We start from the raw sequence: 17,256 nt of genomic DNA on the forward strand, positions 1-17,256 counted from the left end.
AGCTTGTCTGCTCGAGCCAGTTTCCAGACCCTTTTTTTTAACCCTGTCATAACTGAGGCTTTAGCTCTTGTGTATATTTTATTTCTGGTGGTTCTTTTCTTTTTAAAGAAATATTGGTTAGGGGCACCTGGGTGACTCAGTTAAGTGTCCGGCTCTTGATTTCAGCTCAAGTCATGATCTCAGAGTCATGATATCGAGTCCCGCCTTGGGCTCTGCTCTCAGCGGGGAGTCTGCTTGAGCTTCTTTCTCTCCCTCTCCCTCTGCCCCTCCCCACCACACTTTCTCCCGCTCTCTCTCTCTTTCTCTCTCAAATAAATAAGTAAATCTTAAAAAAAAAAAGAAATATTGTTTAGTCTCAGAACACATAGTATCTGGTTGTTTCTTTAAAACAAACTTAATAGATGTCTTCACTCCTACTTTAATTTTTCCTATAAAAATCTTTGCATTTGAATTTGCATTTGCACTGCAATTTGCACGTATTGTGTGTCCATTTCATTCTCCAAATTCAGTGCACAGCCTTATGTCCACATGTAAATAATGCGGGCGACATTTCAAGGCTTCCTGATGGGCTGAATTGAAAGGTGGAAACGGAAGTTCTAGAAGTTGGGATCTTATGGAGAGACAATAAACATGAGAATAACTAAGGGTTTTTTTTTTTTTTTTTCACTTAAAAACACACACTCATAGTTAACTGATGTTTTCATTTTCCTCCTTTTGAGAGACACGTGTGTGCTTAAGTGTTGATTTTGTGCAGCAAACGAAAACCATCAACAAAACAAAAAGGCAATCTACTGAATGAGAGAAGATATTTACAAATGGTATATCCAATAAGAGGATAATATTCAAAATGTATAAAAATTTTGTGGATAAATAAAAACCAGAACGCAGCCCCTCCTGTTCCTGCTTGGGTGACTCACCCACGTCCTGCTCAGCTGGGCTCAGGTCCACCAAGAAGAAAGTGGGGTCAGTGAGAGATCAGAGTATGATCTCCTTTTAATGTTTTTGTGTTATTGTAGACTCCTTGCACTGAAAAGAGACTTAGAACATTCCCAGGTAAGGAAATAGGGGCCTAGAGAAACCATGTCATTGCCTGGAATCTCATACCCAATAACTGACTGGGCTGAGACCAAGACCCAGGTCTCCTGGCTTCCAGGCAGGGGGCTTTGCTACCACTGCACATACTCATCTGCTAGGGAGACAGTGGAGAGGCTTCAGAATTAGCATTCCTGGTAGGAATGATGGCTTAATCGTTGGTGACCTTGAGCAACTTATTTAAATCAATTTCCTCCTATAGATGGAGTCAGAATAGTTCTTGTCTCTCATCACTGTGAGATTCAATGAGAGCGTGCATGTGAGCTGTTTAGTACCGTGGCTGGTACGTAGTACTCAACAAATGTGGGATACTATAAGATGATCATTTGCCCACCTTTCTGTGTAAATTAGATAGAAACCAGGATGTGGAAGACCATGGAAATAGCCACAAAGCCCCTGTGCGTAACATTAAAGATTAAAAAGCTGTCATCAACAGCTAAAAAATAAATAAATAAAAGTCTGTCAGGAATTGTTCTAAACACCTCCAACGTTCAGCATGAAAGAGAATTCCAAAAATTGGGAAGACCTTGAAATTATTCAAAGAATGAAATAGAGCATTCAGGTCACTTCAACTCCCGTGGTTTGGGACCATTATGGCCACTCTGTATAAAACAGCACTGAGCATTCTGGAAGGTTCATTCAAACAAGTTTTGCTTACAAGGTGCTAGCTTCTGTGTTATGTACCAAGACCATGAGGTGAATAGGATCTTTTTTTTACCTTTTTACTTGTATCATATTAGCAGTTCACTAATAAACAGAGCCACATATTGGGTGCCATGATAGTAGTTATATGTTTAATAGCTGTGACAAGTACTCCGGTAGGTTCCTGAGGTCAACTGGTAAACTCCCCAAAATCTCTGCCTTCTTGAGACTGTGGTCTAGAAGGGGATCCTGACCACTGATGGGTTACCTGAAACATGCTAGAGGGGAAGTCAGAGAACGCTTCAGGGATAGGGAACGTGTGAACTGTCTGGAAGGACAGTGAGGGGTTTACCAGCTAGCTGGGGGTAGGCGCGGAGAAGTGGAGAGCAGAGGAAATGGAGGTGAGAAAGACAGACTAAGTACTAATTGTAGCTCACAGGGATGATAATTCTAGTTGTGTTTTTTTGATACTAAACTCAGCTTCCAACAGTCCTGGAAAATTATGCTGAAGCAGCTAAGACCTGCATTGCTTCAAGTAGCACTTAAAGAAAATGTGAATGTCACAGCAGTTAGATTACACAGCTGCGACCCAGGACACCCACAGGGAGAAAAGGCTGGGGGAAGATGTCATCTCACAAGTATGGCTTCTCTGACCATAACTACTTAGAACACTCTAAGTTCTCTTTTGAACAGGCAGTGACATTTTCGTGCTCGGGCTGTTTCTCAGAGAGATTGTGAGAGCCCCCGTCTCCACAACAAAAAATTAAAACTAGTCATTTTTAAAGTAATTGCATGGTTCCAGCCATATGCTCCCCCCCCCTTTGTGAGTATCATTCACTTAGGATTGGCATAATTCCCCTCCTAAATTGGAGGTTTGCATATGTAATTTTATCAAATGATGTGTTTGTTTATATCCCCAAACCACATTCAAAAGCTCGCCTATGATTTATCTTTGAAATTCAATTTCATCATGTCAGTCCCCAATTTACTGTGCCCAGTGGGTCTTCAGTTACATGTGTGATGTACAGGCCTTCTCTCCTGCAGAGATTACACAGTGGGGTTGTCTTCCACGGTGATGTATCAGAAGAGCTGAAGAGAGAGAGAGGGTGCTCTGTTTTCTTCTCTGCCCTCTTTTAAGGCCCAGCTACATTCAGCTACCACAGAATTGTTAAAAATGAAGATGCAGCATTGGCTATTTTGACGATTTCCTCTGAACCATGAGGATGGCTCACTGCATTCCCTTCTGACTGAAAAACAGAGCTGCTGAGTACCAGAGCTCATCCAAGTATGTCTCTTTAGGAGAAGAGCGCTCTTGCCCCTTCTTGGTGTAGCTGGTTCCGTCTTGATAACAAGGATTATTTCCTAGTACAAATAACTACCAGTTGTGGCTTTAACCCCAAAACGTCCTGTTCATTATTTTTATGTCCCTGACTCCCCGTGGACAAACCTGATTACCCCATTCATCCCAACCCCTCTTCATGCCTGATTCCTAAACTAACTTATCCATCTGTTCATTCATTTATTTTTAAATGTCTGTCTTCTCCAAACATGAGGAGCTTGTTAAAATCTAAAAGGCAGAGTTTATGATCTCCTCCTGATTTTTAAACAGCTTTACTGACATGTAATTTACATGCAAAGACATCCACCCATTTGAACTATACAATTCAGTGGTTTTCAGGATGTGTATGGAACTGTGCAACCATCACCTCAATCTGTAATTTTAGAGCCTTTTCATCACCCTGGAAGAAACCTTGTCCCCACGAACAGCATTTCCTGTCCTCCACCCCACCTCATCTGATTTCCCACCAATTTTCACTTTTGACTTAGATTTTTTTTTTTACCTGCCTTTTACCGTCTGTCTGTGAAAATAAAGATAACGGAAACACAGAGAACTAAAACCTACAGAGGTTTTCCTGCCTTTCTTCCAGGAAGAGAGACTGCTTGGATTTCTCATGGCTCCAGGTTCACGGTTGTGTGTTTCAGACTTTTCAGGAAGGCTCTCTTTCTCCGTTGGCTGATAAAAATGTGAAAAACACATCCTGGTCACGGGATGCCGATGACAGGGGAGCCACACTGCTCTCTCAGTCCCACATAAGCATTGTGCAAATAAGTGGCTTTCCTTAAAAAAAAAAGAAAAGAAAGAAAAGAAATCACCCTAAGACGAATCAGGAGAGGAAGGCTGACCCTTCCCTGTGCACAGGGGGCCACGGCTGCCTGACCCAGTGAGGATGGGACACAAGTGTCCTCGGAGGGACAGAGGGCAAAGGGGTTCTGGTCTTTTGTGCCTGGAAGAGCAACAGGCACCCAACAGAGTGAAGGCTGACGGCCCTTTCATCCATGTATAGCTTCCCTCTAACAAGTGTTTCTCATTCTCATTGTGACCTCTCACAGAGCATGCCCCCTGAGGAGGTGGGGAGATTCACAAAAGCCTCCCTTCCCTTTCTGAGAAGACAGTTACTTCTCACTTGGAAAGTGCCATCATGATATGTGACCCTGTCGGATAGAACGGCCTGGAAGTGAAGGCGTCAGATTTGTGTGTGAGACACCCCTTGGTGTGACCACACTGACCCTTAGTCAGTCCAAACCAGAGAGCTGTGCTCCCCTTTATTCCTCCTTTATCACGTCAGCCACCGGGGCACTCACACCATCTCTGTCTCCCCCTCATTCATCCCCGACCCCCCGTACACACTGAGCCAGATGCTAAAGCAGCTCGATGCATTTCATTCCTGGATGTGGCTGGGCAGAAAAATTAATGTCAATAAAAAGTCATGCTGAGACTCAACAAAGGAGAGTGAAATGGCACAGAGCCTTCTTTTAGAATTAGAGAACGCGTTCAGACATCAACCCAAGAGACTTGGACACAGTAAATGAGGGATGGAGTGGGGCACAGAATTTGAGTTTTTGAGTTTCCCTGGGGGGACTCTTATGGGCAGCTAGGGAAGAGAAGTTACTGATTCTCCCACTTGAAATTCTTGATACCAGTCTTCTCTCCGAAATCTCAGACAGTAGCTCATGTCTGTATCCCAGAGTACCTAGCACTGCCCCATTCGCACAGAGGCACTCAGTAAGTGGTTTCAGATGAATACAAGAAGCATGCACCCCCAATCCACCTATAGATACTCTCTTGGCACACAAAACAGTACCTTCCTGAACAAACACATTCTAAGTCTGCAGCGAAACTGAAGACTAGAATATAAATAATCTCCTCTACAGCAACTTTTGTCAACTGAGCATTAATGAAGTTCCCATTCTTTGTTGTAGGCCAGTGGCTCGGAGGGCGGCAGGGCTTCAGGATGAAAAGGCAGACCCTTCCCATGAAGGAACTCTGTGAACTTGTCTAGTGGGGAAATACACACACGTGAACAATGGATTATAGCACAGAGCAAAGAACCGTGACGGAAGAGTACACTGGTTGTGTTGGGACATACCAGATGGGCACCTAACCCTGGAAGACAGGTCACCTCTCTAACATCTGAGCTAAGTTTGAACCACCTAGAGGTGAAGCAGTGGGGGTGGGGCTTGTTCCAGAAAGAATTCATGGAAAGGCAGATCATTTGCACAGTGGGAACACAACTTTCCCTCCCATGGGGAGTGTGGACAGATGAGAGTGAAGGGGACTGGGGCCACTTTGTAAAGAGCCATGCTACCCCCAGTGGGATTTTATTTTGAAAGCCATTTCACCTCCTGGGGCCTCTTCTTGGCTTTCTCTAAAGTCTGCGTGCTCCCACCCACCACGTACGTGTAAAACAAAAGCTGAAGGTCATGAATTCCTCAGCAGATCTTGGTAAAATGCCTTTTCCATACTTCCCATACCTCACTAGTGTGGGGAGTGAGCTTGACATGTGATATTCCCTGCTCTTTTCCGTCCATCAGCACAGGTGGCAAATCAGCCCCATCTGTAGTCTTTTGTCTTCAGGGACAGTGTAGCACCAAGAAATGGAATATAAATTTGACCTCCTAATTGCCATTTGACAATAATAATAATAAAGCTGCAAAAGACAAATTGGTGCAATAAGCTGGGCAGCCTTGAAGGTTGTGTCTTCTCATTGTCTTTTCTTTGTCTTTGTACTCAAAGGGGCGATTCATTTATGGGAAACACCATTCAAAGGAAAGATACAGAGATATTTCCCATGTGGGACTGATTTTGTGTAAAGATTTCAACACATAAAACAAAATGATAAAATTACAGTGTGAGGTCTTCGGTATAGAAGTTATTAAATTTGAAATAATTATGTGTACAAGAGCTATTACCGAAGTAACCTTCTTTGTCAAGGGTAACAAAAAATTATATCAGCATTAAAAAGTTAAATAAGAAAGTGCTGTTTCATAGCCTGATTCTGATCAGCATCAACAACCCGTTAGTGTTCAAGAACTCTGAAATCTTTAATGAGGTTCTTGCTGTAGAATTTCCGTCGTATGCAAATGAATCATTGAAATTCCTCATTATCAGGAGAACAATGGTCCTTCAGTGAGGTTTTACATCCCCGGAGTGATTACAGTACCTAACTGAGGTAAACAGAACCAGAACAAATTTTTCAGGTTTTCTTCGTAAATTTTATTTTGTTTTAAGAATAATTCAGAGATCATCTTGATGGTCACTGGAGATGGGAGAGTTGCTCTTCCCTGTCATTTTTGCTTTTCTTTTAACTGGATTTGCTTCCCGTGCTCAGTAAGCTACTTGCCCTGGATATTTAAAAGTCAAATATTCTCATTTCTACGCAGGTCTGATTACAACAACGTCACGGAAATTGGATCGAGAACAGCAGGCAGAACATTTTCTGGAGGTAAGTGCGGAGAGGGAATGCACATTCATGAACACCGACTTTCACTGAACTTCTTTAACCTTCAGTGTAAACTAGAACTTCAGCATATTTGAACTGTGGATTCCAAAATGAAGCTATTTCTCTTGGGTTGATTGGTTCTGACGGTGGAGATTTGTGGTTCATCCCTCCGGACACGCTCCTGTGTGCTGAGCAGGGGTGGACGAGCAGCCTTTGCCTTCCTCTGAAAACAAGCAGATGCATCAACATCTCTGCCTTGACTTCAGGCCCCTTTGTCAATCATCAGAAAAGAAGGTTCAGGAACAGAGCCCTGGGAGCCTCCCGGGCCCCAGGATGCAAAGAGAGAAAGCAAAAGCGCTGTGGTCAGAGTGAAGTACATCGTTTGTGGAGACGCAAGTTGCTTTGCTTCTCATTTCCTTTCTGGGGAGAGGGTTGAGGAAGGAGAAGCCTGCTAGCTGATTCACTGCCTGAGATGACGGTGTCTGAAACCGTAAAATGTACTCCTATAATTCATTAAGACAGAAACAGCAACAATATAAACTGTAAGAGTGTTATTTATGGAGGGGGGAAAAAAACACCATAAGGCAAGAGATGAGAAAATAGATAGGAAAGAGCTTCGTGGAACATTCTTTCTATACATATCGATTATCTTTATTGGGAAGCTTGAAGTCTGGATGGTATGTATGGCACTGGGATTTCAGTGTGACAGTCTGATACAGAACAGATGACAATGCTTGGAAGTTAGGGCTTTGTTAAGGTTTTATCACACATCCGCGCTTCTAAAATGGTCTGTTAGTCCGTAAGAATCACTTACTGGAATCCGCATGTCCTACACACACACACACACGCACACGCACGTGCACACACATGCACACACACACTTCAAATCTCTCCTGTTGTTTTCCTTTAAATCAGTTCACCAGCAGTGATTTATTTAACAAGCACTGGACTAGGGAGTGGTGCCTAAGGACCCTGGACCTTCCCTGCCATGATTAGCTTGCATGGCTAAAAGCTGTTTAATTGCCCTGGACCTCAGTTTCCCCTACTGTGAAATGTGGCAAATAATTACCACTCCATATACCTCAAAGGATTGCTATTAGGATCAACCCTTATATTTTATATCAAAGTTCTTTTAAATCTCTTAAAGCATTATACATAATAAAGGAGTATTATTATTATCATGTAGCACTGTGATAATCCTTTTAAAACATTGCTATCATCTCATAAAGATGAAAGACTCCAGGCTGCCAAAAAATAATTATTATAATTCTTTTTTCGAAATCATACTACTGGGCTGCAGTTTGTATCTAGTCCAGAATTAGAGGACATTTGCCAGAACAATAACACCTTATATTATATTTATGTGCTCCTTTTCTTTGCAACAGAGGCCAGGACTCCTGGGGAGGTGGTGTTCTCAGATAGTTGAGCCCATTACCTGCCCGCAGGGAAAAAGAGGGCATCTCATTAGCTGGGGAATCTGCCCGAGATCACTTACTGCCTTGTCCCTGGAAAGGGTGGTGTCTTCGAGGGGGGGGTTGGTGCAGAGTGTGACTTTAGGGAAGAATGTTTTCCAGGCATTTGAATTTACTTCCCAGAAGAATCCTTAACTGTTTTGCATCCTTTACAGATTTACATAAATACCAAATATTTCCATCCTTTAGGGTAACACCAATGCATCTGGCTCATCATTTCTCAGTACCTGGTATTAATCTGCCTAGGAAAGTGGTGCCAAATAGCCGCTAGCCACCTCTGAGAGTTGTTGGGAGAACTATGTGTCTAACATCTGGTCTGGGATCTGGCACTAAGTAGGTGCTCAGTAAAGTGTCGCTGTACCTGTTGCGGTTTTAATTATTATCGTATAGTGTCATGATACCTAAACCTCCCAAACATTCAACTTCATCTCCACACTCCAGGACAGAGAGTAGCTCCAAGGCAGCTGACATGCAGAAAGGAGGCTCTGACAGCAGCCGCTGGACTTGGCCTGGGTCCCAGGGTCTGCCCTGCGCGCTGGAGATACAGAGTAAACAGGGAGGGGCAGGGGGCACATAATAAATGAATAAAGGCTGTAAGTTCAGATACAAGCTCTCCGAGGCCACTCAAAGACGTTTCCAGGATAGTGCCTAAAAGTGGGGATGGTAGTCAACATCCAATAGACTGGTCTGGAGGGCCCCTTTGAGTAGGTGACGTTTGGTGACATGAAGCCAAGATTCTGTTCAAGGCCAGTGTGATCACCCAGGCCCGTGTGATTAAGGGTGTAAAGGTGGAGGTGGGTAAAGCTGATAGGAAATGAAGTTGCACAAGGCAAACAGGGCTGTACTAACGACGATGCATTTTTTCCTAAGTGCAGTAGAAAGCCAGTAAGCCAGGGTGACGTGATATGCTTGCCAGTGTAAGCTACTCAGCTGAGCAGAAATGGGCTGGGGCAGGGCACAGGTAGTGGGGAGACTCTGGGGGCTTTCTAGAAGGATCCATGTGAGACATGAAGATGGGTTTGGATGAAGGCTGTTAACAAAATAACTAGAGAAGACAGTTAAGGTTCTAGAAACAAACTCCGGCATTTCACAAAGCAGACTGCCTCCACTCAGTAGCTGCAAAATGGGGTGGAAGGCAGGAAGCTTTCACAGGTTGAAGAGTAAAGAACAAATAAGAGAAAAACTGAAAAATATCTGACTGACTGGGGCCACATAGCCCATAGCCAACCTTGTTTGGGGTGAGAAAGAACAAAGAAGTAAGGATAGAGCCCAGAGTTGGCTTGGCATTTGGGGACTGACTGACTGGATATCCTTTGGTTCTGGTCAAACAGAGCACTTCCGGAGGCACAAAAGTTATCTAAGTTTCGGTTTGCTGAGGTGGCACCTTGGACAGCAATGGTTCCATCTTGGGCCTTGAAATTTATTTCAACCACGGTAAAGGCAGTGGATCTAAGGGAAGGGTCTGATACAAACCCCATCATGATTCTGGCCAACAGGCGGCACGCTGGCTTTTCTAAATTCTCAGAATGGAGCTCTGAAACACCGTGGGTCAGCCGAACCAATCTGACTGGCCCCAAGCACCCACCATCACTCTGCACGTCTCCCAGGATCCCCATCATTTGTGCTCTTTCTTTTAGTCACCTCTGCGGCTGAGGTTTTCAAACACCAGCTAATCTCAGTCTCCCTCTCTCTCCCCCAGTCTCTCCATCTCCCTTGCTCTCTCTGTCTCTCCCATGCACACTAACTCTTGCTGTCATCTTCTGAATTGTACAGTCATGAATCCTGCATAACTTGGCTGTGACATTCATTTCTTTTTTTCTGGATGGACCATGGAAAGGATATTGCTTTAACTCAGTCCTCCAAAAACTGAGCAAAATAATATCATTCAGAGTGCGGAATAGAGTTCTCTGCTGTACACAGATTTTTGTAACTGCTGGTACATTGTATTGTGTGAGTTTTAAATGGTGGGTGTGGGTAATTAACCTCCTGGAGAGCCTTTAATTGCCAAGATAACCCTGCGCTCCTCTTAAACTCATATTAACCTTCTGGCTCTATTTCATATCTCTCCTTCCCAATAAAACAAAATTGACTCTTCTTGAAAGGAACCATTTAGAGGCTGACCTGGTAGGTACACTTCTGAATGGGTAACCAGAAGGGCATTGAGGATTTGTTTCTGGTTTGCTATCCCCATGATAGAAGGTGCTTTAATTGTATACCGCTGGTACTCTGCCTGTACATTGAATTAAGATATTTAGCTTGACCACGTATGGGCTGTAAGGGTTTTTGAGTCTGTAAGCGTTCACTTTCCATCTCTGATGATAAGAGGACAGTGGTCACTATCAGAATCCAAGGGATTTGCTAAAGAAAGAAGAGCAGCGAAGAACTGTAGGAAGATTCACAAGTACAGCTTACTCTTTTTTTGGTGAATTCTAAGTGTTCACTCTTGCCTAATTTGAAGTCCGTTATGTGTAAACATTGGAGTGGTCTTCTGTCCCTACTATAAAATCCAAAAATATGGGATTTTTAGCTCACTTACTCTAAGTCATATACATTCCTCGATAGCCTTTTATGATTGTAGCAGAGGTAGAAGGCTAATTCGGGCAAACAGATGCAGGAAGTGATAACAAATGCATAAACTAAATAGTGAATTAATGTTTTAGCTTAACAGTTATGACTTTAGCCCCCCTCACTATCAGAGAAGACAGCTGCGAAAAAGGAATCATTGCAGGCAATAAATGCAGGGATCGTTGACCCCGTTCCTGCATCTGCAAGGTGGGGATAACAATCCCTAACACAGACTTGGTGTGAAGAGTTATGGGATGACAGGTGAAAAGTGCTCAGGACGCCGACGGTCAGCCAGCGAGTGTTCTGTGAACAGGGGCGGCTGTTGTCAGTTCTCTGTCTTCCTTCTCTGTCTTCCTTATTCTACCCTAGATGAGGTGATGGATGGCAGTTTAGGACACCATGAAGTTCATGGGCTTGGAGACAAATAATGGAATATGCTGCCTCTTTCCATCTGCCTTGCCAAGTTAACTTTGATCCCCCATTTCCTTATCTGTAAAGCAGGGGTCAGTGATCCCTACCTCTTCGATGAAACACGCAGAGGGCCCGGCACACATAGACACTGCTAAACCTTTGTCTCTCCCTCCCTCTCCCCCATCCCCACCCTTCTCCCCTTGTCCTCAACAAACACCTTGTCAATTCCCTTTCTTTTTCAGTCCTGGCCCCAGTATTTTGAATAGCTTAGAGCAGTTCAATTATTCTTAGAAGATATAGCCACTTAAATAATCCTGTAGTTCTGGCTTAATTATGTGTGAATCTTTATCTTGCATGCTGAAAGAGTATTATTTGCCTCCCTTTTGATCTTGAAATGCTTCTCTGTTCAGGGCTGGATGGTTCTGATAAAAGTCTTCCAAAGAGAGCAGAGAGCGTGATTTTATTTGCAAATCAGAAAAGATGACAAGGCCCAGTAACCAGCATAAAGACAAGGGATGGGAAATTTTGTTGTGTGTGTATAACTTGAAGTAGTCCAGAGAACATGGCGAGATTTTAGAGTGCGGTGGTATAAATAACAAAACACATTACAGAGGGATATACACTAGAGCTATAAGAATGTAAATTATGTACTATCTGTCCCTTTAGCATATCATCCATTGTCCTCTGTAAGGTACGTCTCAAATGACTGTTTTTCTTCCTGTTTGAAATTCTCATCCCTTTTATAGTCTTATTTTCTAAGGAAAAACAAGTACTGTTCTTTGGTAAGTTTTTGTAACATTTCCTCTTTCCTTAGGATGCAAATTGATCTCTTCGGTGAGCGCACATCCTTAGTGGTTTCTTCTTTGGTGAGCCTCTGCTCTTGAAATGATGGTAATTTCTGGTGGTGAAGAATTGCAGGCCTATTTCAACCCACTAAGCAGTCCATAGTTTGATGATTTAACTACAAGAGAAATGGAAGTTTCTCTCATTAGATTCTTCTTTCTGCCACCTTCAAGAAACTTTGCAGAAAGTACCAAGAGGCCTTGGAAAAAGATGGTCCATCCGTGCACATAACACAGACACTGGCCTCGGATGGAGAGTCGGTCCTCACTTCTGTTTCTTCCTGTGTTGTACCTACTTTGACAGAGTTCATGTAAATTCACTGTTTTTTCTTCCTGTCTTAAAAGCTTTATTACATGCTGATTCTGGGCCTGGCATTGGGCGAGACACCAAGCTTCTGTTACTAGAGTGAGTATATTTTGCCCACTGAACATTTTTTTCTTCGTCTTTCACAGTGAGGTCATTAGAGTCTAACCTGCTGTTTATTCATGAGCTACTGTAGTTGGCTGCTGTCTTGTTATCAAGGGGCTGTTTTTCAGTCATATCATCCAGACACTTCTCCTGCATTATACAGATGCAGAAACTGAGACTTAGGAAAGATAAGAGAGAGCCAAGGTCACACAATCACTTCATAGTAGTGTCCAGGACAGGTCTTCTTCTCTTCACAGAACAGTATGGCCCAACACATGCATCAGCACATTGAAATGTGGCCAATGGAATCATCTTTTCCCACTCTTGGTTCACAGCAGATTTACCCAGGTGTCAGGTCAGCCCACCCTTAAGCATCAGCATAGATGGATATGAAAAGAGGAGGTTTTCTCTTAGACTCTTTGGTTATCCATTTACCACTCCCTCAGCTGCTCCTCCGTACCCACTCCTCTGCCGTTCACTGCCTGCCCAGCTCTGGACAGGGGTTCACCCTGCTGGCTACCACCCCAAGCTCCAGGACCAAGTCCACCTGAGAGGATGCTGTGGCCACACTGTGTGCACCAGCTTGGACACCAGTGGAAGAATAGACCAGGTGTTACAGGCTGAATCGCCTATGTTGAAAGCCATATGTTGAAGTCCTAAACCCCAGGATCTCAGAAGGTGACTATATTTGGAGTCTTTAAAGAGGTAATTAGTTGAAATGAGGCCATGATGGTGGGCCCTAATCCAGTATGACTGGTGTCCTTATCAGAAAAGGAAATTTGGATGCAGACCCATTCAGAGGCAAAAATCATGTGAAGACCCAGAAGAAGACAGCCATCTACAAGCTAGGGAGAGAGGCCTCAAGAAACCAACCCTGTCAACACCTTGACCTCAGATTTCTAGCTTCCAGAATTGTGAGAAAATAAATTTCTGTTGTCATTTGTCATGGCCGCCCAAGCTCACTACTGCAGGAGGCAGACTTCATTCACGGGCCCACCCCTGCCCCTTTCTCCTCATACCGCCCCCTCACAAGGCTATAGAGACAGACCCAACTTTATTTACTGAAGGATGGGGCAACTACAAATACAGTATAGCAGGAAAAAAACCTCCACCTAAATCTGGTTATTTCCGTGTTCCACACTCCATAACTACAAATGAGAAGTATCCCCAAGTTAAAATAATTCACAGAAGGCTCCCTCACAATGTACACTGGTTTCTAACTGCTTCTTTACCCTCAAGTGCCTACTTTTCTGAGGGCCTGCTTCCTCTACTCTCTTTAGTGAGGGTTTCCAGCCCATCTTTCCCAGAAATCCTGTCACTTGACTCAGGAACTAACCCCTCCCTTTAGATTTTTCTAAATCAGTGTCATTCTTAGGTTTGAAATAATGCCCCAAGAGGGCTTAAGCAGGCCAGCCAGAGGTGGCCTTTGGCACTACAACTCCAATTAAATAAGGAGGATTGGTGGTGATGATCATGATGGTGGTGGTAGTAATTGTGATGGTAGTGGTCATGGTGGTGGCAGTGGTCCTGGGGTGGTGGTGACGGTGGTGGTGATGGTGGTGGTGATCATGATGGTGGTGATGGTGGTGATCATGATGGTGATGGTGGTGTTGATCATGATGGTGGTGATGGTGGTGATCATGATGGTGGTGGTAGTAATTGTGGTGGTAGTGGTCATGGTGGTGGCAGTGGTCCTGGGGTGGTGGTGACGGTGGTGGTGATGGTGGTGGTGATCATGATGGTGGTGATGGTGGTGATCATGATGGTGATGGTGGTGGTGATCATGATGGTGGTGGTGGTGGTGATCATGATGGTGGTGGTAGTAATTGTGGTGGTAGTGGTCATGGTGGTGGCAGTGGTCCTGGGGTGGTGGTGAAGGTGGTGGTGATGGTGGTGGTGATCATGATGGTGGTGATGGTGGTGATCATGATGGTGATGGTGGTGGTGATCATGATGGTGGTGGTAGTAATTGTGATGGTAGTGGTCATGGTGGTGGTAGTGGTCCTGGGGTGGTGGTGAAGGTGGTGGTGATGGTGGTGATGGTGGTGGTGATCATGATGGTGGTGGTGGTGGTGATCATGATGGTGATGGTGGTGGTGATCATGATGGTGGTGGTAGTAATTGTGATGGTAGTGGTCATGGTGGTGGCAGTAGTCCTGGGGTGATGGTGAAGGTGGTGGTGATGGTGGTGGTAGTGGTGGGTGGTGGGTGTGCATGGGTACTTGTGTGTGGGAACATGTGTGTCTGAGGTAGGAGCAAGGGTTGCCATTCCAGGTCCTGCGGAACAGTCCAGGTTGGTGTGAGCTCTGAAGAACGATCTCTTGTGAGATCTTCCCAGCAGTATGAATTGCATATATATATATATATATGCCACATATATATACCACTTTATTTTCCCAACTGGCCAAACAGTAAATATTGAATCAGACACGTACACATTTTTCCAAGCAAATATTCATTCTCAGAGATAGTTTGCTCCAAACAGAAATTACAAGAGAACTGCAGGCTGGTAACTCAGAGGAGCACCATGGATACGGGTGGGGGGGTAGAGGGGAAATATGGCAGGTCTCACCCACCCCTTCTGCAGAGGCTCTGCCAGTGGCAAATGTGGAAGTAGGTGGACCTGGTTTCCTCAGAAAGCCTTATTTTTTTCCAAAACAAAACAAAACAAAAACCCCAAATCAGATTTATGTGTCAAACCTCCCTACACTAACGTTGACACCTGCATTTTTTTTTAATACCGTAATGAGCCAATGAGCTCCTGTTTTAGAAGATCTGATAGGAGGGAATATTTTGTTTCTTACTGCCCCATAATTTGTAATCCTCTCACAGTAGAGAAATTTACATATATTGTAAAATGCAGTTTGTTTGTCATCATCTCTCTGCCCTACATTTTTTTCACAATGTGCCCTTTGGAACCCCTCGAAATACAAGAAATGAGCCCAGGGCTGTGTCTGAAGAGACCCTGTTGAAGTTGGGAATGCTGGCATGTGAGGACTTGGTTAGGCTCTCAGCTGAGGGCACCCCTCCCACCATGTCTCTATCCGACGAGGAAGGGAAGCATTGCTTTGGCCCCTTGGATGACAGAGAGCATCGAGGGCGTCATGCCTGCTTTGTCTGTCCCTGGCAGTCTTGTACTTCTTAGCTTCGCTTGTCTGTGTCCCTGGTTAGCCTCCCCGTGAATAATCTGCAGTCACTCCTAGACACTGGGAGAGTTGTCTGGAATGAGTCCTTGATTCTATAAATAGCCGCCTCTAATTTATCGGTTTGTGAAAGATGGCGTTTGTTTTCTTTCTCCTTAAAGCTGAACACTAATTAGTAGAGCAACAGTAAATGAAACCTGTTCCCTTGGACCTGGAAAGGTCCTTCCATCCAGTGGCCCCGCCTGGAAATGGAAATGAGCCGGCTTTTGCTGGCTGCTGGCTGGTGGTGCTGGCGGGCAGATAAGCTGCCCCAGGGGGGTCACAGCTTGTTGAGCTGGGCACACAGGCTGCGGCGAGCTGAGGCTCTGCTTTTGTTTTTCACTTGTGAATACTTTCTGAACAGGGTGCTATGTGGCTGCTTCCTTCCTGGGCGAGCGCTGACTGGGTCCTGGGGGAGAGGGCAGGGGTGGGCGAGAACCTCTCACCCCACGGGTCTCGTGTCCCATCGGTGGCTTATTCCTTCTCAGAGAAGAGGTCCAGATTCCTTTCATGGCTCTGCACAATCATGAGGACTCCCCACTGCGAATCCCACATCCCAGAAGCCCAGGCTGACTTCTCCCCCTAGTGCAGTGATGATAAATTGACCCTCTGCCCCGGGCTTCCACAGCTCCTTTTCTCTCATTTTCCCTTGTGTTGCCTTCCTAGTTTGTTTTGTGCAGCCCGCTCTCTGAGCCACAGAATGATCTGTCCAGTCTGATTTCATTTGGGTCCTTCAGAAATCATCCAAGCTCGTGCCTAATGCCAGATGCATATGACCCAGTTGAGCACGTTAAGTCTGTCTGTGGGAAAATAAAAATATAATGACAGCAGGTTCAGAACATGAGATTCCAACTCAAGTGCCTCTATTAATAAAAAGGAAAAAATACTCTGGCTTGCTTCCTGCTGACTGCACACAGCTTTGTTCAAGTGAGCTGTTGTTGCAAGACCTTCTGAGCAACTTGCTTGGGTGGCAGATCGGGGGCTACCAACCTCATCTATTTTGGGGCAAGACCGTTTTAGGGAAATGCTGAGAGGTGTTGTCAGCAGGATGCAGGTCACTGTGAGGAAGGGCAATGGGGCCAGTCGTGGATGTCAGAACCAAGAAAAATGGGTTGGTATGTGAGGACAAATACCATCAATCCCTTTGAAATTGAGAAAACCTGTTGTAAATTTGGTAATTCCATCTTTGGGGATGTAGCACTGTATGTATCTTTACAGTTCCTCAGTCTGACTTAGAAATAAAACATGTCTCATAAAACAATGTCCTTTGTACTGCAGATGTAGATAGAGACAGCTAAAGCACAGGATTTGGAGACAGACCTCGCTACTCACCAGCTGCGCCATCTTTCTCTATCTAGCCTCATCTGTGCATGTTGCGTATATATTCCACTTGTTAGGTGTTTAATGTATGTTAGCTATTATGATGAGAAGCTTAAGATTTTTCCTTGGGATTCCTGAAGTGGTCTTCTTATGGAAGAATTCAGAACACGTAGTGTATCGTATTATGTATTGTATTTTGAATTTTTCTCATAGTTGTTGAATATACTATGGTTCTTCAATGAGATGGCATCTATAAATGTACCTAACGTAGCTCCTGGTACATGGTATGCACTTAAGAGAGTATTAATTCCTTCCTTTCTTTTCTGAAGAGCCCAAAGCCTCAGAGATTTCTTGTCTTCTGTTTGCCAATATCCATTTAAATGGGTTGTGACCAAGTAAGTTGGAACAGCTCATTCTCCTAAGGTAGGCTGAATGAGGAGTCAACCATGGGTCTGGCCCAGCCATGAAGAAGGTCACTGAGCCTCTCCTGGAGGATCTGCAGTCTCCCTGGCTTTCTGAGTCAGGATCCGAGAGGAAACT

At 44.4% G+C, this 17,256-nt stretch overlaps 1 protein-coding gene across 2 annotated transcripts in view; it reads left to right on the forward strand.

Annotated features, from left to right (window-relative positions):
- FAT3 (FAT atypical cadherin 3) overlaps nt 1–17,256 on the forward strand; it is a 519,284-nt gene that overhangs the window by 334,217 nt on the left and 167,811 nt on the right. For both annotated transcript variants that reach the window (XM_045892830.1, XM_045892831.1), the window contains exon 3: nt 6,457–6,518. In XM_045892830.1, the coding sequence (XP_045748786.1) occupies nt 6,457–6,518 (62 nt within the window). The remainder of the gene's footprint in view (nt 1–6,456; nt 6,519–17,256) is intronic.

The sequence above is a fragment of the Mirounga angustirostris genome, unplaced genomic scaffold (assembly GCF_029215605.1).
Source record: "Mirounga angustirostris isolate CCGP_5_RB_7025 unplaced genomic scaffold, mMirAng1.0.hap1 SCAF_13, whole genome shotgun sequence".
NCBI lineage: Eukaryota > Metazoa > Chordata > Mammalia > Carnivora > Phocidae > Mirounga > Mirounga angustirostris.